Raw genomic sequence first — 17,067 nt, forward strand, 5'->3', positions numbered from 1 at the left:
CTGGTGCTGCGACACAACTGCTGGGTTATAAGAAACGGTTCGTGGGCTGACTGACGCACTCAGCACTTGCTCCTGGTAAATTACAATGAGTTTTATAGAGATTCAACAGGGCGGTAGTTATTGATTGGTTACGCTGTGACACTGCAGTTCTGTCTGGCTTTTATTCTGCCTCATAAATATATATATTTATGAGGCAGATTGCTGATTTAAGTTGCTCATTAAGCAGAACAGTACATATGACAAGATCTTTACCCCCCTCTCCCTTCTTTTCTCAATGAACTTCTTTAATAATAATAAAAAAAAAATGCATAATTGACTTTTCCTCACAGTTTTAATACTCTCACCTCTTATAGTATATCCAGCTTGGTGTGTTAGGGAAGATTACAGGGCATTAAAGCTTTGAGTGCTATTGGAGCTGCTGTATCAGTAAATCCAGCCTTGCTCTTCATACTAGACCAGGCCTTCCATGTTTCCTTCTCAGCTGCAGGAGAGTAACTAGATAGTATCAATTTAAATGCTCGGTGGGGGGGCGGCACCTCTTGTGTCCCTTTGGAAAGTCAGGTTTTGCTGTTACAGCTCACACCTCTCAGCTCCTGGGTGCAGGGAGGTGGGGAGGGAGAGGGAGCGGGGAAACTGGCCAACCTTCGGCCCAGCTGGAGGGTAAAGCCTGGCCTGAATCCTGTTTACTATTCCGACACATCAGCAGAGTGGCTGGAAAAAGAGATGTTGCTGCGCTGATCTAATCTTGTTAATGGGCTCGTTTTTTGGTATTTGCACCAGGCTAAAGAGTGTACATCTTAAAATGTGTGTGTTTATTTGTGTGTGTCTGTGTGTGTTTATGTAAAGCTGAGGGCAGCACAGCGATGTTGAAGAGATCAGGGGCTCTGGCCACATTTTCATTATCTCGTTGTTTTGGTTTTTCACCAGGTCATGTCACACCATCCGTGCAGCAGTGTCATTGCTTTTAGTTTCCTTATCTTTCTTTTCTTTCATTAGCATGACACCGTCGCCGGCTTCCTCCCTGTCTTGTGATAGGCCCGCAGCCAGAATAACAAACTTGTCTACTGTGCATTCTCATGCTCAGGGTACTCCCTTGCCTTCTTCTGTGTGCCTCTTCATGCTTACGGCCGTCTGTTCTGTGTTCTTCACTGGTTGTTGTTTTGTCATTACATGCTCCAGATCGGTGGATTTGTGTTTTATGAGGATTTGTGCGCAGGGGACCGACAGGTAAAGCACTGCATTTCTCTCCTGGCTGAGCGCAACATGCAGGACCCCTCTCTTACCCACAGCAGCAGCCCACATTCACCTTCCCCCATCCCCTCTACTAGTGCCTTAATGCTTCCATGGTTCTTTTCGCTCTTTCCCCAGCTTCTTTTTTAGTTTCCTTGACTGTATGATTTCATGGCCTTTGCATGGCCTCACCTCCCCATAGGGCAGAAGCGATCAGTGTGGCTTCTCATCTTACTCATCAGCAGCACATTTCCTTTGTTGACCCACTTAAATCCGGGACTCTGCAGCTGAGCTCGGCTGAAATCTGGGCTGTTCAGGATCGCCGGCTGCCCCTCCGCGCTGCTTCGCATGGCCACAGTGCGGTGTTGTCTGCGCAACTGATGTGCACCGAGTGCCAGAGGAAGGGTACACTGAACCGCTTGTTCTGGACTGGCATTATAACAAGACTTGACTTCAGCCTGTAGAAGCTGTATAGGGGAAGCCACTGCCTGGCAGAACTTTTAAATACACTTCAAACTCTCACTCAACAAGGCGGCAACCACCTTGTTAGTGTCAGCTGAGGCTGGAACTGTTGGTGAGCTTAGTGCTGCTGAGAGGCAGCTGTTTGTGGCAGGGAGAGCTCACTGAGGATGGATGAAAGGATGTTAGGACCCACAGACAAATTCACATGATTGCACGGGTGTATGTGTCAAAGGGGCCGTTTCCAAGGGTATGAGCAGGCAGACATGTGACACGGAGGGCTGAGCATCTGTTTGTTTCATTTGACACAACCTCTGCACTTCACAAGAGCGAGTGGAGCATATGATTTTGCTGATTAGTTGCTGCACCCCGGTTGAGGCTGTTAATCGGCAAAATCAGCAGTCTGTGGTCGGGCTGAAAACCTGCTTCAAAAGGCCACGAGGGTCCATCCATGCCCTGCAGTTCAGTTCACTTAACTGTGACAAAATGTCAGGCAGCCGGTTTTCAAATGCAGAATGTTAAGTGCATAGTTTTTGTAGAGTTTTTTTCTTTTCAGTTATTAAAAAACTAGTTGTATTTAAACGAACCTCATTGAAATGGATTTTCCTTTTAATTCAGTTCAATTTGATTTTATTTATATAGCACCAAATCACAACAACAGATGACCCCCCTATTAGCTAACACCTGGCAACAGTGGGAAGGAAAAACTCCCTTTAACAGGAAGAAACCTCTGGCAGAACCAGGCTCAGGGAGGGGCAGACATCTGCTGTGGCCAGCTGGGGGTCTTCTGTATTTGCCTGTTACATATTTTCAATCAGCCACACTAAAGGAAAATATCAAAACATGTAAAGGATATGTTTTTCAGCATAAAACTACTGAAATAACTACTGATTGCATAGATTTCTATTAAGTACAGTTTTTTTTGTTTTTTTTTTGTTTTTGCTTTACGTATAGCAGAGCAATTGCGTTGATGTGCCCCTCCCACCTGCAAAGGCCCATTCTGAGCTAGAAACAGCCCTGCAGTACACTTTTGTCAAAGATTTACACAATACATATAGTCATCAACTCATACAACCCACTGTTCCCTTTACCCTTTGTTCTAATCTCTTGTCCTGCTGCTTTGGCTCTGTCTCCCTACTATCGCTCTGTCATTTTTACCTCCTCTCACACTCTGTCTCTCTTTGTTCACACTGTTCTTCATTGTTTGCCTGTGTTCGCTCAGACAAAGGCCTTGTTATGCGCAACAGTTGGACTTAGAGGCTACCCAGATACCCACAATTCAACACACTCGCAGCAGGGGCAGTCAGGTCACGCTGAGTGAATCAGGAGCTCCATTTGTATGCAGGTGTAATTTCATGTATGAGATTGTGTTTGTTGAGTGAAATACTGTAAACATGTCCTGAAAACTGACTGACACGATCACCGTGGATATCCTCTGTTGCTCCTTACCTCCCTGCTTGTTCTTAGTGGCCACATGCCTCTTCCACTCTCCTACCTGCACCCCTGCTGTAATGGATATGAACATGAATTTACAGTGTTAGGATTGAATGTTGTGATTGTAAGACAGGGGAAAAAATAAAACAAGTTTTCAGCTTTTTCTACTTTGGTGTTTTGTTTGCAGGACACAGGCAGAGATGGCCCACACGTGCCGAGGAACTATAAACCTTGCAACTGCACACATCGACACAGAGGACGCCTGCAATATTGTGCTGAGCAGCGGCGGCCGCACTTACCATCTGAAGGCCAGCACAGAAGTGGAGAGGCAGAGATGGGTCACGGCACTGGAGTTGGCCAAAGCTAAAGCCATCCGCATGATGAACGATCAGTCTGGTAAGGACAGATGTAGTTACCGGCTGCCTAAATAGAAAAACAGCTCTGCAACACATAAATTGTGGGCAAGATGGCTGTGAGCTGGTGGTGCAAGGTGTTACTGGTCAGAATCCGATAAATAACAAGCTGGACTGAGTCAGTTTGAGCAAAAAGAAAAGTGTGCCTTTGTCTTGTTTATCTCAGGTGATTTCACTATTGGTTAAGCAGAGTTCTGCACAGCTTTTAGGCCAGTCTAGAAATGTGGATATATTTGTTTTTGTTCCTGGTCCCTGGTGTCCAGTGCTATTTGATATTCATCACAGCTGTCCTGCTTCTTTAATGTCATTCACATTCCGTTATGAGCCAGGAGAGGGCAGCGCTGTCTGCTCACTCAACAAACTGGAGTATGCTAATAACACTGTGAGAACCCAGCTTCCATTCAACCTCCTGTCAGCAGAACACTCTCCTTTCCAAGGGGACTTATTCTTGTGTGGTTGTATTAAAGGTTTCTGGTCAAAGGCTGTGGGAAAAGTCTAGGAGAGCCGTTTTTCTTCACGTTTCACCCTGGCATTGTCCCAGAGCCTCTCTGCCTGGATGTTTTGCAGACAGGGCCTAGAGGGACTGAGACAGGCTATATATTGCTCTGGCCTCCATTTGAAAGTCAGATCACTAAATATAGACTTGGGCAGGAGGGGGATGTGAGAGCTTTTCAGCTCATCACTTCCAGTAAGCAGGACAGGAATGCTTGTATATTTGTATTTTGAAAAGGTTAGGCTATTGAACAGCTTAGCTGTGTGTGTTTGCGTGCGCGTGCATTTTTGGTGGCCAGTTCCATTATGCTGATGTCCAGCTAAAGCTTTTCTGCCACTGCAGTTTGATGTCCTTTATTTTCTTCACAGAACATGACCTTCTTTGTGTATTTAACCAGTTTTGCTCAGCTTGGTTCCCCTGGTGTCTCATTGGTAGTTCATAATCCAGAGTGGGTGACATAGACACAAAGCAGTTTCCATTTAATGGGGATTTTTGAAAAAATACTATGCAGGGAAGGTTTGTAAGATACAATGTGATTTTTTTAAATTTTTTATATGAAGTTGAGACAAGCTTTGATAGGTGTGACACATTTACAATTGCAGTGTAAAGGCTGTTTTAAAGAGATATTTGTAAAACACTAGCAACGTTTTTATTTATAGAGGAATATGAAAGGTATTATAAAAACATCCATGTAACCCTGAAGCATTTTACTACATATTTTTACTCTAATGTAATTATACAAATAGTAGATTTTCTCATTTAAAATGGAGGCAATCAAAATGACAGTGATGGCACATGGACTGGTTCTCACAAGATCAATATCCAGCAAGATCCTGAACCCCAAACTGCCCCCATGCATCCATCAGTGTGTGAGAGATGAAGCACTCACTGTATGATATGTACATAAATGCCATGAGTGGCTTACAGTGTTGTAAAATGTTTTGAGTAGTCTAAGACTAAGAAAGTGCCATATATTGCTAGTCCATTTATATACACACGCACAAAATCAAAATGGCACACACTGCGATTTTTTAATCCATAGTGTGTCCCAAACTCCTAAAATGCTGCATCCTACAGCTCCCATAGTGCAACACAGCATTCTTTTTGTGCCTCTTCAGCAAAGTCCTTTTAAATTCAAGCAGCCAAACACCTCTGGTCATTTATTTGGCCAGTTATTTTTGAATTAACTTTAATTTCAACACACATTAGGACACAAAAACTGCATATAGTCCACTTAAAAAGTTTGCTGACTTTGCCCCAAAGAAGTTTTTAAAAACTGTTTGTTTCCTTCTGTAGAAACATTTTAACCACCATACACTTTAACAACACGTCTTGTTTTCACAGGCAGGCTTTAAAAGTCTCAGGTCCGAGCTGAAGTCACCACAAAGATCCTGTTAGTGGTTATGTTTTAAGTCAAGGCCCATAGAAGGTGTTTAAATAGGCTGTGTAATAATTTAGAATGTATGCTCATTTTAAAACATGAAGTCACGGAAAAAAGCACTTGTGTGTGCTGCAGTAGTCACTCAGGGTATGCTGTTGCTTTCATAGCACATGATAGAGAGTGAAACTGTCAGTCTGAGCCTTTGTTAAATGCTTCATATAAAATCGTAGAGCCTGAAATCTCTATTTGCTGCATAAATGCTGTTATTACCTGCCAAACATTAGACTTTTTAACTCGATGATGCAGTGAGTTTGTTTAAATTTAATTATCTGTCAACTTCTGCTGAGAGTATTGCTTTCATATCGTCTTAAATTACTGCATGTCAGTCAGGAAAAAGTGTCAACATTATATTTGTGGTGAGTTTTGTTTCCAGCGTAATGCAGAGCATATTGTTCTTTATCCATGAGCAAACATGGATCAGTGACCAGGCGCCTGCATTTACTAACTCGCTCTTCCCTCTCTGTCTCTGCCATCGATTTCCTCGGGGGAGCACAGTGTAAGCCACGAGCACATGACTTGCGTGTCAATACAGACCAGAACTGACAAAGCGAAATCCTTGACGTTGCCTACTGTTACTTTGCTTAGACATGCAGTGCAGTGTAATTTTTAGGCCGTTATTCTTTATGTCTTCTGTATAATTTACTGGATTTCAAGTCTCTCTCTGTCAGCCGGCCATGAGATTCATCTTGTGTAGACATGACCTGATCTTTCAGTCAGTTGCCTTAATGAATGCTGGTGTCACTTCTGCTGCTTTTCCATTTGGCTGACTTTTCTCGTGTGCATTTTGTCTTAATTTAGGCTGAGATTGGCTTTCCAACTGAGACTACTTGCTGAAATCTAAGGCATGTGAGCTCAGCAGGTGGCAGTGTTTCCCCTCACTTCACTGTGACCTCTCTCGTGGGTTCCTCTGCCTTGTCTTCACGGCTTGTGAAAGTGGGATCACAGCCTGACACTGCCGAGCCTGTAAATTTAGCACAAGCTATTTTTTTTTTCTTGATAAATTTTAGTGGATAGTGAAATGGTTTACTGGAAGTTTAAAAAGAAGAAGAAGAGGAATTCACTCTTGTAGTAGTCATCTACTCAGGTGTTTCTCTGAGTGAACTCAGACAGATGCAGCTCAGGTAGGCATCAGTATCAGACACCAATCCATCAGGCGTGCAAGCAGATGTGAGTCTGGAGTTTTCAAAAAGCAGTGCATTGATCTGCACTGGAGGTCTAATCTATAAGCAGTACAACTTACTGACTCTGGTGACACATCAGAGGATCAGTTATTTTTCTTTCTGTCCCCTGTTGCATTATCTTTAATTGTAAAGAGAGAGCTCTGTCCAAGGTCCTGAAGCCTTCAGCATATTTTAAAAGATGAAGAGAGCACAGATTAAGTATTGCCTTTTAAACATGCTTCTCTCGGTTATTTATTTTCATCAAGATCACCTCTCCCTGCTCCCCACCTCTTGGTGTGAACTGACTACATTGGGTTTCTTTTTTAACCCTCTTATATTCTCACCAGCCCTCGCTCTGTCTGATTTTCCCGCCCCGCCCTCTCTCTCTCCCTCTCTCCCTCTCTCCGTCTTTCCCGGCTCTCACTGAGCCGGTTGTGCTGCTTTGCATCCAGCAGGGTTTAGGTCGGAATGGAATAACCATCATCATCTTTCTTCAACTCTCCCCTCTCCACCTGCTCTCTGTTGCTTAAATAATTGCGATTGTCCTGCCAAGTAGTGGGCGATGATACAAGCAGCATAAGGTCTCCCTCCTGTAAGTAAATGGCTTTTCTTCCATTTGTGTTGTCCTCAGGAATCTGTGTGTGTGCACACTCAGACTTGGATATCTGGTTAGGATGATTTAGATCTTGCTGTGTATTTATCATGTGTCAGCTATTGTATTTGTGTTTTTGTTTTTTGATCATTTGAAGTGAAAACTCATCAGTGTGGAATTAGTGGTGGTTTAAGTGTTATTTCTGTGCTTAGTAGGTGACATTGAAGATGTTTAAGCAGAATGGAGAAATGATTAATATATAATATATAGAAATTGAATAGAAAGCAATGAGTATAAAAAGCTGTGCATCATTTGACGTTTAGGGTAAATGAACCTTTTAGGGCAGGGAAGGAGACTGATTAGAGGACAGTCATAATGTGTGCAACATCAGCCTACATGGCAGTAAATCTGGACTAGTAATGTGTCTTTGCATCAATAAATTGATGATTTTGTCTAGTATATGATTCTTCTTATTATTTTTTATTAGGAAAAAGTGTTTTTCTTTCTTTTTGTTTTTATTTAGCTCTTATGGAAAACATTCACATTTGCTGTTATCACCATAGAGCCAAAAACTACACCTTGACATATTTGGTGAACTACAAACAAGCAGTTCTTACTTGATTTAAAAAAAACACACAAAAACAACAAAACAATTTCCCAATTATGCTGCAGCTGCTTCATTTGCAATGAGCTTTAGCCATGAAATGCTACTTTCTGAGCCTGTGAAGGATGTTATGAAATGACAGATGGTGTGCCTATTATCTTCATCAATTAAGTTCTCCTGTGGCTGTGCACTGAATTGCTTCCCCTTGTTTGCCTTGGATGTAGACGGGTGTGCCGGCTGAGGTTGATTTGCAAGATCAGCTCAGTCCCCAAAGACGAGGGAGATGGAGACAGAGAGATCAGAGCTACTTTCAGGCGTGTGACATAACAAACATAACTGAAGCCAGGCTTCACAGCGAGCCTAAACGCTGTGGTTGTCCAAACAGTCAACCAGGCAGAAATGATACAAGTCTGATAGTCTTTTTCTTTTCTCCTCTGTGTTTTCTGCCACATTTAACTTCCTGTTTCCTTTTCTGCCTGTAATCATTTGTAAAGGTACGAGTATGAAATCAAATCTTTTACTGCCTCACGGTGGATTTAACCTTTCTGCACTCTGGCTTCCTACATAATGCCGGCCATGCTGACACATTGATTTTGGAGTTAGATGCCACCTGTCTTTTCTCCCACTGATGTGACATTCTCTTTAAGCCCCCACTTTGTCTGTGATGTTTTTGTTTTTTTCACTGTAAACAACCTAAACTGATCAAATCCATTGTCATGCTTTGACTTAAAAATGCATGGCATTGTCTCTTCTTTCTTCCCGTCTTCCTCTGCCACTGTATTTTGAAACAGTTTTCGGTAAACAGTCTCCTTTTTAGGATAATCATGCTGAATGAACTCTGAATCACCCTGCCTGTAGGTGACTGCTGTCTGGAAAGAACAGAGATGGCAATTTACTCTTCTCTTAGTCTGCAAAGACCGTAAAGAGAACTTTTACTGGGCAAACACGTTGCTTTGGGTCCTGACGCTAAATCAGCACGCTTGGTGTTTAAAACACAATTTGAAATTGCTGCTGTTAAACTGAAGCAACCTAAGTCTTGTAAATGTTAATTTGACACATCTGTATACCTTGGTTGTAACGAGTGGTTACTTGAGTTAATGTTGCCCTCCAAGCATTTTTGCCCAGAGAACTTCCGCTCACTGGTTTCTATTTTTTTCTATCATTCTCTGTCATGTGGGAAAGTCGCAGGAAATCAGCACTTTATGAAATACTTAGACTCACCCATCTGGCACCAATAACCACGGCACATTCACAGTGACTTAATTGACCTTTCTTCCCAAATTTGACTCTTCTTCCCTGACATTTATTTATTTCTATATTTTAGAAGCTTTTGAATAAAGCCATCGCCATCTTTGATGTGGGTGTAGTTGTAGTTTTCATCTATCGTGAGTTAGCCACAGAGACTTTGTTCACCTGTTTACACTCGACTGTAATGGTTTGCACTCACTACCATTTAATATTAGAAAAATAGCTGCATGTTGGCTTGTTTAGATGTCAACTTGTACTGAATTATATATGATTTTAGTAGTTTCTGGAAGGGATCAGTTTGCAAAATTTAGTCCTGGATATAGCTGGATTTGTTGTTGTTTACAAATGTCATTCTATTTTTTATTTTATTTTATTTATTTATTTATTTATTTATTTATTTATATTGCATTGCATTCAGTCTCTGCCAGCTCATTAAGTTTGAAGTGCCTTTTGATCCTTACATAAATGTGTTGGATCAAGCCAATGTTAGCTCTATTATTCTTGTCCTTATAAAAACATCTTTACTGAATAATGCACGTACGTTAATCATGACTACATGCAGTCAGTGAGCCGTGGAGCTTTGTTAAATAGAATCTACACTTTATTGCTGGTATTATTGTCCTCGTCTTGCTTGCAGACTCAGTTGTCTGCTGCGTGTGGTTTAGCATGTACGCTGACCTTCTATATGCTGCATGAAACCTGAAGTGGTCATTAAGCTTGCACTGTGTCCCAGTCTCTCACGCATTTTCTCTCACTCACTTTTTTCACTTGCTTTTTCAGTTTTTTCAGGTTTTTTTGGTTTTTTTTTTTTTGGTACTGGATTTCAGTGCCATGACACATTATTTTTTACTATTAAACTGAAGCTGATATATCCAAAACTTATACCAAATCATTCCAGTTGATTAAAAGCACTACTGGATAGAGTACGATTATGTGCTGTCAACCATCAGTTTAATCTAACCCAGTAATAAAAACCTTGTTCTTTGTGGCCACTTACAGATTAAAGCCGAGCAGGAATGACATAAAGCAGAACGGTAAAGAAATTTTTTAAAAGTTTTTTATTTCTTTATTTATTGATTTGGAGTTTCATTTTCAAACTTCAATCCTAAACCTACATGATTATCATTTTTATGAATGTGAAGGTAAGCGATCTGAATGGAAAGACATCTCTGCACTCGACATGAACTCCCATTACAGCAATCGCTATAATGAGTTATGTATTGCAGCAACATGTTGTAGCACCACAGGACACCATGACAACAACATAGACCTTCAGCAATTTGCAGTCACGAAACAAAAAGAGGAATTTTAGCACAAGTGTATTATTCACTGCACACACGCTGACTCAGTGTTTTGACAGCTTGCGACCTCTGATTTCTCTTCTTTCTTTCTTTTTTCTGTTCTACTGGGAAATAAAGGTATCTGTTTAAAGAGATGTCAGGTCATTCACTGTGATAATGAGTCACTCAAGCTCTGAAATCAACCATTCAAAGAATCTTTTCATTGCTGAAATGTTGCTGTTTTAGAAAGAGTCCTGACCTTAAGCTGATTAAAGTGTACACACAAGACAACCCATGGATAACGCTGAACTGAAACTTGGCTTCTAATGAGCTGTGGTTTCAAAAACCTGACCTGTCAGTAGCCCTGGTCAATAGCCGTTTGACTGAGTGCTATGCTTATTAAGATGGTTCATTATTTATTCGCCGTGTCTGTGCTGGAGGAAGATCCTGGGCAGGAGTATAAAAAATATTTACATATAGATTAAATCAAACACTTAAGTCTAAAATAAGATCCTAAAACTACAGAGTATTTCAGACTTTACACACAGAGACTATCATCTGTGTGTGTGTGTGTGTGTGTGTGTGTGTGTGTGTGTGTGTGTGTGTGTGTGTGTGTGTGTGTGTGTGTGTGTGTGTGTGTGTGTGTGTGTGTGTGTGTGTGTGTGTGATAGACACACTGAGATAATTACGTAGCCTCTGACAGAAGGTTTGTCCTCTTTGGATAAGATTATCTCTTCAAAATTTTGAATGCATTCCAAGACACGTGCCAAGATATTCTTGAAATAAACCGTGCCTAAAAGTTTAAAGGCACACCATAGATGTACTTGCAGTGTCAACACTAGCATCTGCCATGCAGAGATCGTACCTGGAGTTTATTGTCAGTGGGGCTGGATGATTCATTGCCCCAGCGTACCGAGAATCTGCTTTAATTTCACTCTTCTGCGTGGGCCATTCATAGCGTCTGTTTGCAACCATTAAATCGTTAAAGTGACGTTTGGTCGTCTTACTATAAGGCAGTGCAGGCTGAGACAGGAAGCAATTAGTCTTAACTCTTACATTTGTGGTTAATTAAAGATCTTCCACCTCCTCCGGATAAGTGCGTTATCACCGCCACAGGAGCCTCGGTGCATTAAGAGGTCTGCTTTTGGCTTATATTTCACTAAAGTCAAATTTTGTATTTCCGGTTCTTAAATGTAAGTGGTCTTGTTTCCCGGGCGATGGCGAGGAGGTACGGTGTATCGCACAATGTGGTCCTTTATGTGGCTCAGTAACATTTATGTGGCTTCTAGTGCTTCAAATAATCTCATATTCAGCATGCGACTTTTAAAATGCCATCTTACATTTTTCCCACGTTGAAACGACTCTCGCTCTTGAAATGTTTTACTGGTTTTAATGAGCTCCGCGCGTCCAGGCCGTGGAGGCTGTGTGTGTGTTTGGGTTACTGCTTCCTAATGCAGTAATTAGACTAATGAGACTGTTACTTATGCTCTTTAAACACCATGGTTCGCTTTAGTTTGTCTTTCAGATGCTTTGCCCTTCATCTGTGTGTCCTCCAGGAGAAAATAAACTTTCTCAAAAGAAGATCATTTGATATTTGCACCGAATTTCTGAACGTAAAAAATCTGCTAATAATTGTAATATTTAGCAGCTATTAGTTTGATTCAGGTGCCTATATTAATATATGTATTTATTATCGTGGATAAATTGGATCTTAGATTGATTTACATCAAGGGTGATGTCAGAAAGCTTAATACTAAGGGAAAAAATGCGTTTATGAAGCTGATGCATATCACTCAAAGCCAGGAGAGGGTTGTGCTCTTTTTGCATGGCTAAACTGAACTGTAGCGAAGTAAAGAAATGATGAAGGTCAAGTGTGAAATTAATTGTAGTTTCATGCTTCATTCCCCCCCTGAACATGCCCCAAGACACTTAGATGACATTTTTTATTTACAGTCCAACAGTCTTTCCTCGTCAGCACTTCTCTCACCTCACTTACAGCCTCTCTCCTGTTCACTGTTTGTGCTGTTACCAGATATTTCTGCAGAATATCTGCAACAAAGGTTTTACAGTAGGGGCTAGCAGTGGTTTTAATCAAAGGTCCATTTCAGGGCCTATTCTATAGAAACAATGCACATTTTTGCCAGTGGCTGTAAGTCTAACAATGTATCTTTCCAATACTATCCTGAAAAAGTAAACTCTTTGTGAGTCATTAATAACAGTGTGGGCTGTAAAGGATTTTGAACTTGTGGACTGGAGTTTCAGCTGATTGTCCTGTTTGATCATCGTAAAATTGCATAAAATATGATATGAATATTTTATTTCAAGGAGTTCCGTTGGAAATTTCATGTCATTAATTACATCGGCCAGCCTAATACAAGCATATTCTAACTGTGCCCTTGAAGCTATTATCATGTTATCATAGAAAAGCATAGTGGCTCCATAGAAAAACACATTTTAGGAGAAAATAATTGTTCTAAAATAAATAAATCTGGTTTCCACTTAAACAATGTTGAATAAATGTCTCTAAAGGACAGCCTAAACTAGTTTGATGGCTGAATTTGACCTTTATTAAAGTTATGATTAGGTTTGGGAGTGGTTTTATGCAAATAATCTTTGAAACAATTACAGGATACGTTCATTAATTTTAGTGTATGTATCAAAATGCTAAATTTGGCCCCAAGTGCATGGCTTTAATGGGATTATTGATACAACCTCTGAAGAAGTTTCACTGATGGCTCGCCACAACTGAGGGCTCTGAATATTTGATTGGGACAGCTTTTTTTGTGTTTCCTGACCCAACCCTCTCAGAGAGTTTTATTTCCACCTGGGATCATTTGCATGTTAGATAAATATGTTAACCACTACAGTCTGGAGCCATTGTTAATGGAATGGCTTGATAATTAAACTGGAATTAAATTAAAAAGACAAGCAGTACTGAGAACAAGTAGGCAGGCAAAAAGAGCACTGGGTATGTGTATTTCACTGGTAAAGAGGCTCTTAATCCTGAGTTTTCCTTATTGAATCTTAAAATGTCTGCTTTTTGGAAGTCAGATGGTGTTGGGGTGTAATTTCCCTTTTGTTCTAAATGACTATTATTATTACTAAATTATATTATAAAGATATCTGAATAAAGAAACTTTTGAAAACTGTTTGATTCTATTGTCCAGTGAGCCACAATCTAGGATCAACAATGTCATGATGTAATTATGGTAAAAGTAAATTGATGAATGCAGAAACAGGATGTTGAGGTCGAAACTGCTTCATGTAGGTGACTTTGATGTACAGCACACTGTGACACTTACACTGGCAGTAATATTACAACCTTCACCTTATTTTGAAAAGTCATGGACAGTTATAGTAGCCGAAATCATCCTACGGTATGAATTCTTCTGTGTTGTATAGTGACACTGACAGGAGGTTAGATTTTAGAGTAACTTCATAGTCAGCTGCTAGATGAGCACTTTAATGATTCTGATAAAGGATAATGACAATAACACTGGAGGGATACATCAATCAGTAGAAGTGGAAATGGACATTTTATTTGGGTTGTTGCTTTTGACCTTTATGCCCTTGAGTGGTTTCCACAACTATGACACTTCCTTGTGTCTGATCATATGCTTTTTATTTACAAACCCAACACTGTGTTTTGCAATCTCTGCCATTAAGATTTGTGAAAAATTGTTGCCTTCTGTCATCAAGCTGCCAAAGCATCATGCAGGCGGTAACAGAGAGGAAACGATGTATATTGGGTTCAGTTGTGTAGATGACTGCTGGCTGCCGAGTCCTATCTCCTCTCTGCTTCACTCACTCCCTCTCTCCCTCCCTCCATCTTCAGTCTGCACTGCACAGAGAGAAGCATGTGGAGGGGAATTGTAAATGTGCCGAGCTATGGGAAAGTGTGTATGCAGAGTGCACGAGTGTTTCTGAGAGACAGGGACAAGGTATAAGAGAGAGGAATTACAAGCGGAGTGCCCGCTTCGCTCCTGGCATTATTGTAATTGTGTGCTGCATGTGCGTGAGAATGCATGTAACTGTGTGCACGCTGCAATGCTGAACAGGAAAAGTTGCTGCTTCAGCCCACCCTTCTCTGGGATTATGTAGCATCCGAGGGCAACACTGCGTCTCGGGAAGCGTGGCGTGGGATCAGGCCCGCAGAGTGGGATGAAGGGCCGGAGCTGCTGGGAGCCGGGGACCATCCGCTCCCTCTGCAACTCAGGCTGCCTGAGTTCACTCAACCAGGGTCAGTACAGTTTTGGCTAAAGCTACAGCACGGCAGTATAGAGCCGTCACACTCCTCGCTGTCCAACAGCGAAAGCTTCCTCATTCCGCCATCTGCTCGTTATCTTACATTTGAAAGATAGCTGTCATTCCTCCATCCATCTCTCCCTCTCTCTGTGTCTCCTATCTGCTGTCATGGCTCCCTATGTTCCCGCAGCCTACTTTAACAATGCAGCACCTCATGCTGTAGAAAGAGCGGTGTGTCATCTTTCTTGCCCTCTTAGCTGCATGCAGTCCTTTCTTCTCTTACCCTTCTTTCTCCTGTGCTGCTCTTACTCACATTTATTTCCTCTCTCTTCTTTGCGCCTGCTCCACCTTACATTTGCATATGGATGAGACAGAGCATGCCAGGCCTGCGTATTGGCAGTGTGTGTCTGTGTACACATATTATGTGTGTAGAGTTCACTGCACCATCACAAACTGTAAATTGGGAGGTCCTGTGTATCCCAGGGTCCTAGAACCCGTTATTTACATATTGTAGTAGGATGGTGGATAATAAGTCTCTATTATGTCTACAGATCAGTATAACTTTGTTTCCCCCATTTAACACTTATAGGAAATTATAGCTATAAGATACTGGTAACAGATTTCTTGCAGAACAAATGCATGTGTAAATGACTACATGGTTATCTTTGGAGCAACAATGATAAATGTCTCAGCCATTGCATTTCCCCTCAGTATAAAATGTGTCTATCCATTTTATACTGTCTCTTCCAGGTCTCTCACTTCATCTATTGCTTTCCTGCCCACGGCAGAGTTGGACAGTGTGGAGTTGAACAGCTGTGCTCTTAAGCCCTGGGCTCCCAGTCCCCGCGCTTTGTCTGTTTGTTCACTCAAATGAGGTTGGCATAAGTAGTGTAGCTCCTGGTGTTTTATGATCTAATACAGTGCTTTTCATACTAGACTTCCACACACTTTCTGTAATGTGAATGTGAGTGATGAAACTGCATAAAGAACAAGAGTCAGGATCAATACATCACAAATCTCAATATTGGTCCAAAAGCAATAAATTGGATTCCTTCAAGGACAAACTAATAGTGCTAACAGTACTGAAAAGTGTTAAATGGAATAAATCAAAACCCTATATCAGAAACTAAATTAATTTTAAAATACAAATATAAAAATGCTTGTTGCATTGTACAGGGTGGGCCATTTATATGGATACACCGTAATAAAATGGGAATGGTCGGTGATATTAAAGTCCTGTTTGTGGCACATTAGTATATGTGAGGGGGCAAACTCCTCAAGATGGGTGGTGACCATGGTGGCCATTTAGAAGTCGGCCATCTTGGATACAACTTTTGTTTTTTCAATAGGAAGAGGGCCATGTGACACATCAAACTTATTGGTAATGTCACAAGAAAAACAATGGTGTGCTTGGTTTCAACGCAACTTTATTCTTTCATGAGTTATTTCCAAGTTTCTGACCACTTATAAAATGTGTTCAATGTGCTGCCCATTGTGTTGGGTTGTCAATGCAACCCTCTTCTCCCACTCTTCACACACTGATAGCAACACCGCAGGAGAAATGCCAGCACAGGCATTCAGTATCCGTAGTTTCAGGTGCTGCACATCTCGTATCTTCACACCATAGACAATTGCCTTCAGATGACCCCAAAGATAAAAGTCTAAGGGGATCAGGAGACCTTGGGGGCCATTCAACTGGCCCAGGATGACCAATCCACTTTCCAGGAATCTGTTCATCTAGGAATGCTCGGATCTGGCACCCATAATGTGGTGGTGCACCATCTTGCTGGAAAAACTCAGGGAATGTGCCAGCTTCAGTGCATAAAGAGGGAAACACATCATCATGTAGCAATTTCAAATATCCAGTGGCCTTGAGGTTTCCATTGATGAAGAATGGACCCACTATTGTTGTACCCCATATACCACACCAAACCATCACTTTTGTTGTTCCAACAGTCTTGGAGGGATCCATCCAATGTGGGTTAGTGTCAGACCAATAGCGGTGGTTTTGTTTGTTAACTTCACCATTCACATAAAAGTTTGCCTCATCACTGAACAAAATCTTCTGCGTGAACTGAGGGTCCTGTTCCAATTTTTGTTTTGCTCATTCTGCAAATTCTGTGCGCCGATCTGGGTCATCCTCGTTGAGATGCTGCAGTAGCTGGAGTTTGTAAGGGTGCCATTTGTGAGTAGCTAATATCCGCCGAAGGGATGTTCGACTAATGCCACTCTCCAGTGACATGCGGCGAGTGCTACGCTGTGGGCTCTTGCTGAATGAAGCTAGGACAGCCACTGATGTTTCTTCATTAGTGACAGTTTTCTTGTGTCCACATTTTGGCAAATCCAACAATGAACCAGTTTCACGAAACTTAGCAAGCAGTTTGCTGACTGTAGCTTGGGAGATGGGTGGTCTCGTAGGGTGTCTTGCATTGAAATCTGCTGCAATGACCCGGTTACTGCGTTCACCA

The 17,067-nt window shown here is 41.5% G+C and overlaps 1 protein-coding gene across 4 annotated transcripts in view; it reads left to right on the forward strand.

The window, feature by feature from the left end:
- Positions 1–17,067, forward strand: part of osbp2b (oxysterol binding protein 2b) — a 51,516-nt gene that overhangs the window by 3,011 nt on the left and 31,438 nt on the right. For 2 of the 4 annotated variants that reach the window (XM_063489509.2, XM_063489510.2), the window contains exons 2-3: positions 1,180–1,227; positions 3,311–3,519. In XM_063489509.2, coding sequence (XP_063345579.1) covers positions 1,180–1,227; positions 3,311–3,519 — 257 coding nt within the window. The remainder of the gene's footprint in view (positions 1–1,179; positions 1,228–3,310; positions 3,520–17,067) is intronic. The other 2 variants (XM_063489511.2, XM_063489512.2) reach the window with 1 other exon arrangement.

Source organism: Pelmatolapia mariae, linkage group LG12 (assembly GCF_036321145.2).
Source record: "Pelmatolapia mariae isolate MD_Pm_ZW linkage group LG12, Pm_UMD_F_2, whole genome shotgun sequence".
NCBI classification, from domain to species: Eukaryota; Metazoa; Chordata; class Actinopteri; order Cichliformes; family Cichlidae; genus Pelmatolapia; species Pelmatolapia mariae.